At 53.5% G+C, this 15,231-nt stretch overlaps 6 protein-coding genes across 6 annotated transcripts; 4 read left to right on the top strand and 2 right to left on the bottom strand.

The window, feature by feature from the left end:
- Positions 1 to 357: 357 nt before the first annotated feature.
- SODALDRAFT_301142 (transcription initiation factor TFIID subunit 5) lies at positions 358 to 3,946 on the bottom strand. Its single transcript, XM_028608895.1, has 4 exons — positions 3,384 to 3,946; positions 3,038 to 3,223; positions 2,158 to 2,963; positions 358 to 2,029 (listed from the first exon to the last, which is right to left on the bottom strand). Exons 1-4 carry the CDS (start codon positions 3,639 to 3,641, stop codon positions 796 to 798), a joined length of 2,484 nt encoding a protein of 827 aa, XP_028463365.1. The 5' UTR covers positions 3,642 to 3,946; the 3' UTR covers positions 358 to 795.
- A 157-nt stretch (positions 3,947 to 4,103) lies between these two features.
- SODALDRAFT_328921 (hypothetical protein) lies at positions 4,104 to 5,119 on the top strand. Its single transcript, XM_028610803.1, has 2 exons — positions 4,104 to 4,527; positions 4,592 to 5,119. The coding sequence occupies exons 1-2, from the start codon at positions 4,420 to 4,422 to the stop codon at positions 5,003 to 5,005; spliced, it is 522 nt and encodes a 173-aa protein (XP_028463364.1). The 5' UTR covers positions 4,104 to 4,419; the 3' UTR covers positions 5,006 to 5,119.
- Positions 5,120 to 5,522: 403 nt separating this feature from the next.
- On the top strand, positions 5,523 to 7,451 carry SODALDRAFT_284281 (vacuolar sorting protein; the record flags this gene model as incomplete). Its single annotated transcript, XM_028608457.1, has 4 exons — positions 5,523 to 6,098; positions 6,187 to 6,567; positions 6,633 to 7,235; positions 7,290 to 7,451. 4 exons carry the CDS (start codon positions 5,523 to 5,525, stop codon positions 7,449 to 7,451), a joined length of 1,722 nt encoding a protein of 573 aa, XP_028463363.1.
- Positions 7,452 to 7,629: 178 nt separating this feature from the next.
- On the bottom strand, positions 7,630 to 8,689 carry SODALDRAFT_328920 (hypothetical protein). Its single transcript, XM_028610802.1, has one exon. It carries the CDS (start codon positions 8,492 to 8,494, stop codon positions 7,934 to 7,936), a length of 561 nt encoding a protein of 186 aa, XP_028463362.1. The 5' UTR covers positions 8,495 to 8,689; the 3' UTR covers positions 7,630 to 7,933.
- Positions 8,205 to 10,042, top strand: SODALDRAFT_320862 (hypothetical protein; the record flags this gene model as incomplete). Its single annotated transcript, XM_028609572.1, has 4 exons — positions 8,205 to 8,282; positions 9,003 to 9,139; positions 9,177 to 9,205; positions 9,297 to 10,042. 4 exons carry the CDS (start codon positions 8,205 to 8,207, stop codon positions 10,040 to 10,042), a joined length of 990 nt encoding a protein of 329 aa, XP_028463361.1.
- Positions 10,043 to 11,578: 1,536 nt separating this feature from the next.
- Positions 11,579 to 13,750, top strand: SODALDRAFT_320861 (HSP90-domain-containing protein; the record flags this gene model as incomplete). Its single annotated transcript, XM_028609571.1, has 2 exons — positions 11,579 to 11,836; positions 11,900 to 13,750. 2 exons carry the CDS (start codon positions 11,579 to 11,581, stop codon positions 13,748 to 13,750), a joined length of 2,109 nt encoding a protein of 702 aa, XP_028463360.1.
- Positions 13,751 to 15,231: the final 1,481 nt, after the last annotated feature.

The following is a 15,231-nucleotide window of genomic DNA, read 5'->3' as shown; positions in this document are numbered from 1 at the left end:
GAAAACTATTTTATCGCGATACTAAAAAATCGTAATAAAAAAAGTCGTTATAGTATAGAAAATAGTAAATAGCAGTAAAATAACAGGAGGTAGGCATTTTACGGTTATTTTCGGTTATTTTTCGGTTATTTAATTATGGCGGGGCAGGTCATATGACAAGCCCCCCCCCTGCTAAAGGGGGGGGGGGGCCTCCCGCAGGGACGAGCTTTACGGCGTTGCCCGTAGGGCAACCTGCTAAGCTCGTAAGGACGATAAACGATGGCAACCCCCGAAACGACCAGGCCTTCATCCTCCATCCTTCTCCATTCTTTGGGTCCTCCCCCCTCCCCCCCCTTTTTTTTTTGGTGTTTTTATTTTCTGGTTTTAATCGTTGGGCTCCCGTAATATACTCACCGGTCGACGGCTTCATATTCAATACCTAGCAATAGCTAATTGCGATTAATGCCAGTGGTATCAACAACGTGTCAGCTGACACCATTGACCCTACTACCCGTAATGAGCATCCGAACCAACTGATGCAAAAGACTCTTGGCTACCCAGCCCAACCTCCCGTGGCTGGGCTGCGCCGTCTTGAGGTTCGTCAAGCGGGAACAGGAGCCGTATGTCGGCATCCACCATCCCATCAGGTCCAGTCTCAATATTCCATATTCCCCAACGCCATCGCAAATAACCATGTTCGGCAGGCGCCTCACGTCACCGACTCTCAAAAGTCTACGTCTCTTCTGGGGAAGAGAAGTCATCGATTTTCCGACTCGGCATCTCTCGTGGAGAAGAGAAGCTATCGACTTCCCGTCTCTAGCGTTCTGGGTCATAACACCCGCCTGCCACGACCAAGTTCATCCTTGTAAACTGCACCGACATCACCGGCGTCTTCTTCGTCGGGAACGCGCTGATCTGGTCAGGCGTGATCATCACTTCCTTGCCTTTCTTCTTACCGCCCCCTCCCGTGGTCCCCGAACCTCCCGTCGTCGCCCCCTGAGCACCCGCACCCGTGTTCATTCGGTCAGTCGCACTGCCACTACCAGCGCCAGCGCCGGTGCCGGCACCAGTACCGGCAGCCTTGGGGCCATCGGCTCCTTCTTGCGTAGGTCCTGTGCCGCTGCCTTGCTGTTGTTGCTGAGGGGCCTGTTGCTGTTGCAGTTGCAGGTGCTGTTGATGCTGCAGCTGAGCAGCCTTGTGGCCTTCGGCGGGAAGCTCCACATCCCACAACCGCACCGTTCCATCTTGTCCGCCTGAGATGAGCACGTTCGACTCTACACTGAAGTCCATGGACCAGATGCCCCCCTTGGCATGCCCGCGAGATCGCTTGAGCCGGACACCCTTCTCCAAGTCCCAGAAGATGATGTTGCCGCCAGTGTCCCCGCTGGCCAGGATCTTGCCATTGGGCGCGCATACCATAGACGACACGTACTCCGTATGCCCCGTAAATACCCGCACGCACGAGCCGGTGATGACCGACCACATACGTATCGACTTATCTGTCTCGTCCGATGCCGTAAACACGTAAGTGCCGTTGGGGTGCCACGCGATGACCGAGAGACTCGTGTCGTGCCCAACAAGCAGCCGCTGCGCCGATGCGTGGTCCTGCATCCACACGCGTGCCGTCTTGTCCCACCCTGCGCTCAGGAAGTAGTGGCCATGGGGTCCCCAAAGTACCCTGAACACAGGACCATCGTGTCCTTTGTAGATGCAGAGGCAAGACCAGAGCTCCAGCGACCACAGGCGAATATGTCCATCGGCCGAGGAAGACAACAGAAGCTTTGACCCCGTCTCTACGTAGCCGGTTCCCTTCCCTCCGTCTGTCGCCGTCGCTTCTCTTCCCTCCGCACTGGCAATGGCATCAGAAAAGGCCACACTGTACACAGGACCGGAGTGGCCAATGAGCTTGCGGTTGTTCACTTTTGCGTCCTTCTCGTGAGGCACTTTCGACTTCAGAGGCTTGCCATCCAGAGACCAAATTCGGATATACGAGTCCATGGTGCCGACCGCGACCAACTCGTGATCCTTGGAAAAATCCATACATGACACGCTGCAATCGTTAGCATTGATCGCTTTACTTGGTTCCCGGCCCCTCGGGGCAACCAAAGGGAAAACATAAAAAATATAAAAACAATTCGCTCTGCAAAGAATCATGCATGTGCAGACAACTCTTCTTACCTCCCGAGAGTGTTGTGGAATGTGAACATGCATGCGCTGACGGGTACGCCGGCACCGAGCGACCGACTCTCGATTCTGAACCGGTCGCGGTTTTCTCGGACCTTCTGCATCTCCATCACGACATCCCTAGATCGTGACGGAGGGAGCGGAAGATCGGCCCGGCTGGGAGCGTCCGCGCTTTCCTCACGCTTGATCTTCTGATCAAACTCGTCGACGAGCGAGGGCTTTCCCTCCGGAGGCGGGTTGCGTTGATCTTCTTCGGCCAGCTCAGCCCTCACGTCCTCCCGAAGCTCTTCGTCCATGGGCAGCGCTCCTAGCCGTAGGGGAACGTTCTTGTCGAGCATGTCCCTGTTCGAGACGCCGACAGAAACGCCCGGGATACCTTCGTGGAGATCGATATCTTCAAGGGACGCATTCTGGATACGGCGGTAGATGGCCTCGAAACTGAACGGTTCGATCGGTCCCCTGGCCGTCGAATCGATCTGGCAAAAGGTCTGCAAAATGTACGTAACAACGGCTCCCCCATTATCTCTCTCGCGTTCCAGAAAGTGGAATACATTGCCAGTGACATGCTGGTTCAGAGGAATCCGATACTTGTTCGCCTGGTAAAGCTTGGTAGCTGCATTCTCCTTGAGCTGTTGGGGGAGGCTTATCGTAGCAAAGGTCTTCAAGTCATCGCCATGCGTGCTCTCAAAGACCGGCCTTACAAAGTTGAGAAGGTTCTTGGCCTCGCCGGCGTAGTTCTGATTGATCAGTTCCATCCAGGAGTAGACGAAAACCGGCCAGAGCAACTTGTTAAGCTCAAACTGGAAGAAGGTTAGACGGACCATGGGACAAAGGGACAAAGTCTCGGACAAGGGAGATGGAGGGAGCCGCTTGCCTTGTAGAGGTCCAGATTATTTTCAACCCATTCCTTAAGAGTGCCGAAGGCCTTCTTGTACTTCAGGGGGCCCATGTCCTCGACCCTATTTTGAATAGGCCGCCCATCGGGCCCAAGGTGGCTTGATTCTTGCCGAAACACATGCTCGGTTTTCGTGAATCCCCTTTTGAGGAGATAATCGGTTACCTGATGAGAATCGTTGTCAGCATGCTGCTGGAGTGATCCCGGGTCCACGGCTCACTAGCGGAGATGCCAACAGGCCGCACACTCTAGTGCCGGGGGGTTCAATCCAGAATAGTCACGAGCAGGCCCAATGCCTTGTTTCACAGAACAAGCCGCAACTCACAATTTGGTTAAGATCCTGACTTGTCATTGTGGTTGTGGTAGAAGACGTTGTCGCGCCTCCGCCACCTGTCCCTGGGGTCACTGCCTGCTGCGGGTGGCTAGCGTGCTGGGGAGCGCCTGATGCAGTTCCGGTTCCAGTTCCAGTTCCAGGCCCGGCTCCCATTCCAGTTCCAGTGCCAGGTCCAGTTCCATTGCCACCAGCAGCTCCCCCGGCACCGGCATTGCTGCCGGTGCCAGTACCCTGAGGCCCAGTTGACATTCCGAACTCTTTGGGGGTTTAAAAGAGAAAGAATCCTCCTCGACGTGGGGGCCTGAAGCCTCACTCCCGCATGCTGTGGAGTTGAAGGCGAATGATGTTTGGCGAGCTAGGTGCTGTCACGGGGATGAATTAAGGACACGACGCCAGCTGAAGATACGGAGAAACAATGGTGTAAAAAGAACCTCAATGACCGAGGATTCAATAAGAGCCTCCTAGTGTCAGATGAGATAGACTACTTGAGAAGTATGTAATCCTTCTGTGTGAAGTACGCGAAAGGCAAAGTTGATGAATGGATGAGGCTCGTCTGCAAGGCTGCCAAAACAATGAACTACCGGAGTACAGAGTTGTGGATTAATATGAGATGGTTGGTTTGCTTAGTAATACAGATCCGTGTCCGTCGTGACTGCCAAATGAAGCCAGGAACACCAACCATCCATTCAGTCCATTCGGTTGATGAGAACATTTCGTACTCGAGACGTCACTGAATACCTAAAAAATAAGGTACGAATAGGATTATAATAGCTTTGTACTACCGTGCATCGTACCTGACTTACGGGTATCTTGATCTGAAGTGTATTCATTCGGAGTCCAATCTCGGCCTCAGAGTCCAAACCTACCAAGCCCTAGTCACTCCTCGCTTCTTCTTCGACTCGAAGTCCGTCACCGTGCCAGCGGGGAAACATACGAATAGGGATACAGTTTCCCTAACACCATTCAATTGTTTGAGCCCGGTGACCGTAAACAGGGGTTGTGGCTCGCCGCGCAGGGACTCATCGACATGGAAGACGACACAATGACTGGCACCGATAACCAGGCCGAAGCCTCGGCATCCGACAACACCTTCACCCGAGGGGAGCGCATTCAGCAGCTATGTGATATTGACAAGGTAAGCAGGTAAGCCCCTCCATGGGTTCTCCAGTCGGTACTTAATCGCTTACCTGCCTTATCAGGATATTGTCCAACTCATGGACCATACTGCTAAAGCCATTGCTGCCCTTGGCCCACAACCGGCATCTGTACCACCAACTCAACAAACCGAGTCTTTCAGAAGATCTATGGATGGCCTCCTGGAGACTTTGCACAATGTGGATGTGCACATGAAAAGACAAATCCTAGGCCTCGAGGAAGCGCGCATCATCCGACTTCGCCAAGATACCAAGGTAATGAATGAAGATGCCAGGATAGTTGCGAAGCCTTCGCTGGAACCTAATGGGGTTGGAAGCATTGGAAATCTGGATGTTGGATGGCTAAACAGCCGAAACAGTAAGGTTGAGCGTGACATGGAAGCCGAGCTGTGGGGGAACATGAAGAAATACCTCGAGGAGTACAATGAGGGCCACGAAGAGAAGAAGCCAACCCCCTAGCGAAAGACAAAGAGAGTGCAAACATCAAATCCCGGAGATGATTTGAACAGTGAATACAAACCCTCATATTAATTCAGTTTATTCTCGCAGGTACGGGAGTCGGTGGCAGCGTCTTGAGTGCCACGTTTTCGTTTTTGAGTTGTACCCGGGACCTGCCCAAGGAAGCAGCGGCGACAAATACAGCCGGTAATAATAATGCATGATACAGGCCGTCCAATCCATCCAATTACAGGGTAAATTATCTACGTTTTGCCGTCGTGTTTCCTTCTCGCTGAACCCTCTTTGTCCTGGGAATCCCCAGGAGTAAGTAGCTGTGGCTGTGCAGTGACCTCCTGTTCAGAAAGTGTGGCTGGTCATTTCAGTGGCGTCAGCTGCCTGCGGAATGCGGGCAAGCACGTCGTCCATCACCAGAACATCCCACCAATCCAGCGACTTGCACAAACGCCAACTTCATCTCGCTTTCTACAACCATCCTTGATCGTCATCACTGGAATCGACTTGCGATTACTTCGTCCAGATGGATCCCCTTGAGGAATCGCCTTGGGGCGATTCCGCGGCCACTTCGCAGTCGGCTCAGGCTCCAACAACCACTTCCGCTGAGCCGTCGCAGGATGACGGGAACTCGTCTGCTCCCGCTACCTCTGCTCGACCCTCGCGTACAGCGCCCAGACGGCTGGTAGCCCAACCCACTCGCCTTGAAGCTGTCGATGACGACGATCCACTTGGTCCATTGGGCCCCCTGGGCGGCGCAACGACCGATAGCAGTCCTGAGCCCAACCAAGATGCGCCTCCAGCCCCCCCGCAGAAGGAAGACATGGTCATCCGTACCACGATGCCGCCCCGGCAGGCCCGGCGCATGGGCCCAGCAGACCCCCATCGCATTGATGACGACGATGACCAGTTCAACCTTCCGACGGGACCGAGAGAACCGCCTCCCGTTCCACCCGCACAACCGAGCCCTGTGAGGACCACGACCAACCCGGGCGTCAGCATTGAGCAGGCCAGCAAGCCGACCTTCCATATCACCGTTGGCGACCCGCATAAGGTCGGCGACTTTACAAGCTCGCATGTACAGTACGCTGTGCGGACGAAGGTAAGAAGAGCGTGGCTGGCTTGTTCGGTGGTGTGGTTCCGTTCGTGACACCGTGATGGCTAATAAGATGTCACGTTATGTTCCCCAGACAACATCAAAAGCTTACAAGGAGTCCGAGTTCGAAGTGAAGCGGCGTTATCGCGATTTCTTATGGCTCTACAACACGCTTCATGGGAACAATCCCGGCATCGTTGTGCCGCCTCCGCCAGAGAAACAGGCTGTTGGTCGGTTCGATACCAATTTCGTGGAGAGCCGCAGGGCGGCGCTGGAGAAGATGTTAAACAAGATTGCTGCGCACCCGACCCTGCAGCATGATGCGGACCTGAAGATCTTCTTGGAGAGCGAGTCGTTTAATGTGGACGTCAAGCACAAGGAGCGCAGAGACCGGAACCCCGGGGAGAGCAAGGGTGTCTTTGGTAGCCTCGGCCTAAACGTCGGTGGCGGCAGTAAATTCGTCGAACAGGACGATGTATGTTTTGCGGCCTATCTATCCTACTCTACTCTACCAGGCAGGTGCTAACTGCATACACCCAGTGGTTCCACGATCGGAGGATTTACCTCGATGCGCTGGAAAACCAACTCAAGGCGCTGCTCAAGACCATGGAGAGTATGGTTACTCAACGAAAGGCGATGGCGGAAGCAGCGAATGACTTCTCCGCATCTCTGCATGCTCTTTCAACTGTTGAGCTGTCGCCATCTCTTTCCGGCCCTCTCGATGCCCTTTCCGAACTGCAACTCACTATCAGGGATGTTTACGACCGTCAAGCCCAGCAAGACGTGTTAACGTTTGGTATTATTATCGAAGAATACATTCGCCTCATCGGCTCGGTCAAGCAGGCTTTCAGCCAACGTCAAAAGGCATTTTATTCGTGGCATGCCGCCGAGTTGGAGCTCCAGAAGAAAAAGAGCACACAGGAAAAACTCCTCCGTCAGGGAAAGAGCCAGCAAGATCGCCTTCACCAGATGGGCGCCGAGGTTGCCGAAGCAGAGCGGAAGTGCCACCACGCGAGGGTGCTCTTCGAGGAGATGGGCCGTCTGATGCGGGCCGAGTTGGATCGCTTCGAAAAGGAGAAGGTCGAGGACTTCAAGAGCGGGGTTGAGACCTTCTTGGAGAGTGCGGTTGAGGCCCAGAAAGAGGTGCGTTTTACCCTCCTGCCACATTGCAACCGAACTTGGCTAACGTGAGCGTAGTTGATTGAGAAGTGGGAGACGTTCCTGATGCAGCTCGACGCGGAAGATGACGAGTCTGCTTTCTACCGCCCTCCGGTCATAGGAGGTTCATCTAATCCCAAGCCCCCGGGGCATACGGCCATCGACCGTGCCCGTGCTACGATCAATGACGACTCGGACTAGGCGTTCGTATAGGCGGCAGCCAACATGTCATCTACATTGGTTGTCTTCTTCCATGCGTTCTTGCCGACTGTCTATTGCATGGGGTTGTTTTTTTGACGGCACCAAATAGGGTAGGCATTCGACTGAGGTATGTCACAGAAAAAGAAAAAAAGGGAGAGGGGGGGGGGGCGAGGGGGGAAAGAGTGAGAGCCAACGACTTCTCTTAGGAGGCAATGGGATTACCATGCAACTTGCACAGACGTAATGTTGTTCCTTCTGTGGGAAGTAGTATTGTACATATATAAGACAGTAGACTCCCTATCGCCGGGCTTCCATCGTACAATGCACCATTCAACGCATTCTTTGGCTAATCTTCGCATTCTCGAGAGGCTCACACTTCACACCTCGAAGCGTTGATCCGGCGCACCTTCCGGCTTCAACCTATTTCCCATTTGAGCCTCCACGCCCCAAGCACATACATCGAGTAATGCCCTTCCATCAGATTACTTCTTCTTTCCCTTGCCCGCCGCTCTATGGATCTTGGGTGCTGCCTGGGTCACAGCCGGGGCGTAGCCACTGATGAGATCACCCAAGTCAAATGTTTCCTCCTTTCCATCCGCCGCCTCCTTAGAGGATGCCTCATCGGCGCCTTCGGCGGTCTCTTTGGCATCTGCAAGGTCGAACCCGCGGCCGAAACGCTGCCGGAAGGCGGCGAGTTTACCGGCCTCGTCGAGTTCGATGTTCTTGAGACTCTTCTCACTCGGCTGCCACAACATGTGGTTGCGCGAGTCCTTGTCGGCGCGGTGCATGGCGACGGGCGAGGTGGTGCGCACAGTGAAGGTGGACCCGTCGGTGAGTTGGATGAGTTGGGTGAAGGTGTAGGGTCGCCGCGGGCGGTGGACGTACGTCGCGGATCGGGTTTGGCATGCACCGGCGGCGGCATTCCGCAGTGAGGAGGGGCCATGTGTTCTTGACGGGGACAGGGCCGAGTTGAGTTGTGATTGTAGGAGGCCAGACGTCGAAGTAGGTCGACGGGCGAGGGTGGAGGGGAGGAAGTGAGCCATGTCGAATGGCTGGTGGCCTGCAACAACGCAGGTTGTCGCTAGTTACGCTGCACGGCTGACGGGTATAGGAAAAAGTAAAGGAATAGAGAGGAGGAAGTCGTATCCGCCTCGTTTCCTTGGGCACTGGTCAAACGTCTGGGTACACGGTCAAACTGTGATGATGCTTGACCCTGTCTTTTGTCGAATGGTGTCACTGGAAGCGCGAAACTCGGAAGCTGTCAAAATTTCCGCCGCGTCGGTGAGCTACTTCCAGGGGGGGTGGCAGCAAGACGGTCCAATCATGTCTCCGAATGGCCCGAGCACCAACCCCCCCCCCCCCCCCCCCCCAAATCTTATCGATAAGACAACTAGTCGACGGAAAGCCGCCATGGCTGGACGTACCTACAGAAAAAAGTCCCCGAGGGCTTCGCAGATTATATCCGAGTTTCGGGATAACGTCAACCAGGGCAGAAAGAAAAGAAAAGAAAAGAAAAGAAGAACCACAGCAATTGCCCATTACGCGGGTTAGATATGGTCGGACAAGTACGGATCAGAAGTACGATGCGATGAACAGTTATCGAGCGCTGCGTATGGCAGCCGAGTCCACGAGCATCACGTCATCCAGAACCGCGTCGCGATTTCGGCAACACCATGCATCCACGCTTTGTATGCGGCACTCTGCAACTTTCACCCGACCACGCAGTATAGGCCAGGCCACTTCGCGTAGAGGAGGTACGTGTGTACTTTATCTTTTCGCGTCAGATGCCCTGACCCAGAGGCCCGCTTGAGCGGCTGTGGTGTTGACTATAAGTTCCCAAAGCAGATGGCCGTCGGCACCTCTCTACCTCCACACATCGGTTTTCGTCAGATTGGCATAGTACGCCTCCCGAGCGCCCATCAGTCCATCCAACTTCGTCCCATGACTCTACCACAAGAGAACCGATTTCCGAAAAATTTCGCTCGCTCATGCGCCTGGTGACGCACTCGGTGGTCGTCTGCACGTCTACCGAACCAGCTGGGCCGGGTACCGAAGGCAACCCTCGCGGCATGACCATGTCCTCCTTCACATCACTTTCTTTACAGCCGACGCCGCTCGTGACCTTCAACATCGCAACGCCCAGCCGAACGTTGTCGGCCGTGCAGAAGAGTAGACACTTCAACGTCCACATCCTGGAGGACGGCGTCGAGGGCGCGAAAGTAGCAGACTGGTTCACGCGAGGCAATGCCGAGGGCCAACACGTGTTTCAAGGGCTCGTGGCGGGGGCCGGATCTCGCATCATAGGTGACGAGGAAGGGAGCCCAGGCTGCGAGGCCGAGATGGGCGCTAACGAAGCGCCGATCTTGAGAGGCGAGGGCATTTTGTACATTATTAGGTGTAAGGTCATAGACGATGCTCCGCTTCATGGCTTGATCCCCGTCAAGGATCATGTTATCGTGGTAGGGGAAGTAATGGAAATACTGGAAGGAAGAGACCGGCGGGAATGGCGGGAGGACGACTTTGGATTACTATATGCGGACCGAAAGTATAGACAACTAGGAAACGTCATGTCGAAGCAAGAAAGAGGGTAATAATACCATAATAGACGAGATAGACAGCTTATAGTGAGGTTTTTGGCCAACATAACTGACACGTTGCCTACGTGCTTCGTACAGACCATACTCAGTATATACCCCTCAAGTTTAAAGCTACCGAAAGCGTGGTTTGCCATTAGTTTCCACATAATAGGGATTCGCTGTCGAAGAGCAGTTACACCCGAAAGAGTTGAACGGGTGAAGAATAGACCAATAGGCTTCTTGCGTCACATGGAACTTCATCCCGGTTTGGCAGGTTCCTGCAGGTTAACTTCACATGTGAGGTTAAAGTTGTACCCATACGGAGTAATACATCGAATCATAGGACCGGAAATTGAGGCGTAATGGACAGCCAGGCACGAAATCGAACGGACACTTTACTTCTTTGATGCGTAGGTACTTCGTACAAATGGGCTCCAAACCTCTGCGTGGTGACTGTCCCCTTTCCTCAGGGCTATCTTGAACCCAATGAGGAGGCACCGGCCGAGGCAGAAAGCGACCCCACATTGACTGGTGCACAGTGGGGCACGGCACGGTGACAGTGGCATTGCGGCGCTCTCAGCCTTGCAGCTCTCACCGCCATGAGGGGGGAGAGAAGGTGAACGAAGATTGAGGAGGGGTGACAGGCCCACTCAAGGCTAGTACCCTCTCCCTCGAAAGGAAAGAATTCGGATATGGAAACATTGATGGATACGGGAAGAATTACTTCGTACACTAAGGTAGATATTATCTACCTACCTTGGGTATTCGTGCTTCGAATGTCGTACCTTGTGCGGAGTATGAGGAGTCAAGGAGGTATAAGGTAGAGAAAAGTCGAAAGAATCGGTTCGAAAGTTTCAGACAAGAAAGAATCGCCCGTTGCCTCGCAGCTCCTTCTGGTACTTGCCGCCTGGTTTTTACTAGAAGGTCCCTTACAAGCCGCAGGAACTCCACCGAGTCCGGTGAAACTAGCCAATCAAAAAGTCATGCCGTTGCTATAGTGGCACCAAGGGAAGGAGAGAAGGGTCTGGAAGATGGGAGGGCATAGAATCGCATAGAATTTCCCGGTCACCTCCAAGGGGTTCCATAGGTAGGTACCTACTCGTAGCTCCATCATTTTTATCCTCCTCGCCTGCGCTGTTCCTCACGTCTTTTTCTTTCCTCCTCCCACCAACTTTTTCTCAATCTTCATCTTCGATTTCTCTTCATCCGACTACTACTCTCTCTCTCCTCCATCACATCAATCCGCCCGCAGAGTTATCTCACCTGTGAGATAGCGCATACAAACAGTCTGCGAAACAGTCTGCGAAACCTTCCCTCAACTATACCCCTCTCAAGGTAAGGCAGGCTTTGCTCCCTACTTCATTCTCTTCTTTGCCCAACCGTTGAGAGAAGTTAGCCTGTACCGTGCAACGGGTTTGAGGTTGCAACCGGTGTCTTGGATATCACGTCTCTGGTCTCATCATATACTACTACACCTTCATCTGAGCAATAGGAGCTAACACGCCACATTCACAGATCCTCCATAGTGACGAACTCGTCATATTAGCCAAGATGTCAGAGACTTTCGAGTTCCAGGCTGAGATCTCTCAGCTTCTCTCTCTCATCATCAACACCGTCTACTCCAACAAGGAGATCTTCCTCCGTGAACTGATCTCCAATGCCTCCGATGCCCTTGACAAGATCCGCTATGAGTCTCTCTCCGATCCCAGCAAGCTCGACTCGGGCAAGGATCTCCGCATCGACATCATTCCCAACAAGGAGAACAAGACCCTGACCATTCAAGACACCGGTATCGGCTTTACTAAGGCTGTAAGTCATTTTCCTTCCTTTTGCCTGTTGTTGCAGACGTTTTGCTGACGCAGTTTTTTGTAGGACCTCGTCAACAACCTGGGCACCATCGCCCGCTCTGGCACCAAGCAGTTCATGGAGGCCCTGACTGCCGGTGCTGATATCTCCATGATCGGCCAGTTTGGTGTCGGTTTCTACTCCGCCTATCTCGTCGCCGACAAGGTGACCGTCATCTCCAAGCACAACGATGATGAGCAGTACATCTGGGAGTCGAGCGCCGGTGGCACCTTCTCCATCTCCCCCGACACCGAGGGTGAGCAGCTCGGTCGTGGTACCAAGATTATCCTCCACCTGAAGGATGAGCAGACTGAGTACCTGAACGAGTCCAAGATCAAGGAGGTCATCAAGAAGCACTCCGAGTTCATCTCCTACCCCATCTACCTCCACGTCCTCAAGGAGACTGAGACGGAGGTCCCGGATGAGGAGGCCGAGGAGACCACCGCTGATGACGATGACAAGAAGCCCAAGATCGAGGAGGTCGACGATGAGGAGGAGGACAAGGAGAAGAAGCCCAAGACCAAGAAGGTCAAGGAGACCAAGATTGAGGAGGAGGAGCTCAACAAGCAGAAGCCCATCTGGACCCGTAACCCTCAGGACATCACCCAGGAGGAGTACGCGTCCTTCTACAAGTCGCTCTCCAACGACTGGGAGGACCACCTGGGTGTCAAGCACTTCTCCGTGGAGGGTCAGCTCGAGTTCCGCGCCATCCTCTTCGTGCCCAAGCGTGCTCCCTTCGACCTCTTCGAGACCAAGAAGACCAAGAACAACATCAAGCTCTACGTCCGCCGCGTGTTCATCACCGACGATGCCACCGACCTCATCCCCGAGTGGCTCTCCTTCATTAAGGGTGTCGTCGACTCCGAGGACCTGCCCCTCAACTTGTCTCGTGAGACCCTCCAGCAGAACAAGATCATGAAGGTCATCAAGAAGAACATTGTCAAGAAGGCCCTCGAGCTGTTCACCGAGATTGCCGAGGACAAAGAGCAGTTCGACAAGTTCTACTCTGCCTTCTCCAAGAACATCAAGCTCGGCATCCACGAGGACTCGCAGAACCGTGCCACTCTGGCCAAGCTCCTCCGCTTCAACTCGACCAAGTCGGGTGATGAGCAGACCTCGCTTGCCGACTACGTCACTCGCATGCCCGAGGTTCAGAAGAACATGTACTACATCACTGGCGAGTCGCTCAAGGCCGTCTCCAAGTCGCCTTTCCTCGACTCGCTCAAGGAGAAGAACTTTGAAGTTCTGTTCCTCGTTGACCCCATTGATGAGTACGCCATGACTCAGCTCAAGGAGTTCGAGGGAAAGAAGCTTGTCGATATCACCAAGGACTTCGAGCTCGAGGAGACCGAGGAGGAGAAGACGCAGCGTGAGGCCGAGGAGAAGGAGTACGAGTCCCTGGCCAAGTCGCTCAAGAACGTCCTCGGCGATAAGGTCGAGAAGGTTGTTGTCAGCCACAAGCTCGTCGGCGCCCCCTGCGCCATCCGCACTGGCCAGTTCGGCTGGTCCGCCAACATGGAGCGTATCATGAAGGCCCAGGCCCTTCGTGACACCTCCATGTCCTCTTACATGTCTTCCAAGAAGACCTTCGAGATTTCTCCCAAGAGCCCCATCATCAAGGAGCTCAAGAAGAAGGTCGAGGAGGATGGCGAGAACGACCGCACTGTCAAGTCGATTGTCCAGCTCCTGTTCGAGACCTCGCTTCTCGTCTCTGGCTTCACCATCGAGGAGCCCGCCAGCTTCGCCGAGCGCATCCACAAGCTCGTCCAGATCGGCCTCAACATCGAGGAGGGCGAGGAGAAGGCTGCCGAGGAGATTCCTGCCGCGGCCGCAACCACCACGGAGACGGGCGACAGCGCCATGGAGGAGGTTGACTAAAGTTGGGGATCAAGGGTTGAATAAAACGGGATACCAGAAAAGTCATCGGAGTTGGACGGGTTTTCGGGTTTTGCTACTTTTTCTTTTGTTGATAACTAACCCCAACGCTTCCACTTGGGATCCTGGCGTCGTAGTTTTCCCTCTTCTCTCGGAGACTTGCGCTTCACTCGCATAATGTTTCCCCCGTCCTACCCATCCGGGACAGGAAGGGTGTATTCTAGCTAGCTCGTCATGATTATGAGACAGATGAGGCCCGATGCGAAAGAATTGAACGATTAGAAAAATAAAACCTTCTCGCTCTCGTTTCGTGCCCTCTGAAAGTACGATGTCGTGCTGTGGCAGCCGCCGTATGACACCAAGGTGAGTTATTGCGAGTTGGTGCCGTGTGATAAATGTGATAAATGTTAGCAAGACACAAAGCAAAGGCAGAGCACATTTATTTGCCTTTCATCATCTCTTGATTCATGTACATGTATTATTAACGGCAGTGCTATCCCACGGAATTGGGCTTCCGTTACGTAGAGTATTCGGTGAGTTGGAGCTACTCGATAGAGTGACACGAACCATTGTGGATGATCCTCATATCACCGAAAATATGTGTCGTTGAGCATGTCATTGGGCTGGATATGCGATAATGCTGTTTCCATTGCGGGTGAAGGTGTTTACGCAACTTCAAGACACTGTAGCCCTAGTCCCAGAAACTGGGACAGAAATGATTGGCTGGTCCCGAGAGACTCGTAGCCAAGGAGCAAATAAAAGGGAAAAGATTAAGGATGCAGAATCAATTTTTAATCACTATAGAATAAAGAACGAGAAGAACAGCGACACCAGCAACAAAGGAGGAAGGGCAGACGAAGCAAGCTCAATTTCTCAAGACCGAACCCCGACTCCCAGGAGCATGGCTATCTCCTGATGTCATGGGCGTGATTATCCGCCTGATACAAAGTAGGGAAAAGAATCCCTCTATTCCATGACCTGGCGGCAATAGGACGTTGATGGACCTGGTCCAGCTGTCGGTGCCAGTTTAGAGTTCCATTTCATCTCGCTGTCAACTTGTGTCCCTCGATGCTGTTTTTCCGTCCATCTGTTTTGTCTCTGCAGCAGAGCAGGGAAATAAGAAAGAAGAGACATAAACGCAAGCAATGGCAAAACCCGAAGTCACCGGGGGGGGGAAGGTCCTCCATTTCTTCCTGATCGCATAAAGTCAAACGTCATGCTATCTTTTGCATCTAGTCCCGATACACGAGAAAACAGTAAACCATTCGGCTCTGATATATTTATGGCATTACGAAGTCCTCTTCCGTTCTGTATGCCTTAGGTTTTCACACATGAAGTCGATATGACGTCGGCGCCCCAGACGTGCGGCTAATGGGGCTCTGACCCACCTCGCGGTTCAGGACTTGGCGATTATGGGGCGTTTTTCGGTCCACGGCTTCCTCTTGTCCCATTTTCTTTTTTTCTACCAGAGGGGAAAAAAAGGG

The sequence above is a fragment of the Sodiomyces alkalinus genome, assembly GCF_003711515.1.
Source record: "Sodiomyces alkalinus F11 unplaced genomic scaffold SODALscaffold_11, whole genome shotgun sequence".
Taxonomy (NCBI): Eukaryota; Fungi; Ascomycota; class Sordariomycetes; order Glomerellales; family Plectosphaerellaceae; genus Sodiomyces; species Sodiomyces alkalinus.
The sequence above is the reverse complement of the archived record's forward strand: the minus strand, read 5'-3'. Positions and strand labels throughout refer to the sequence as shown.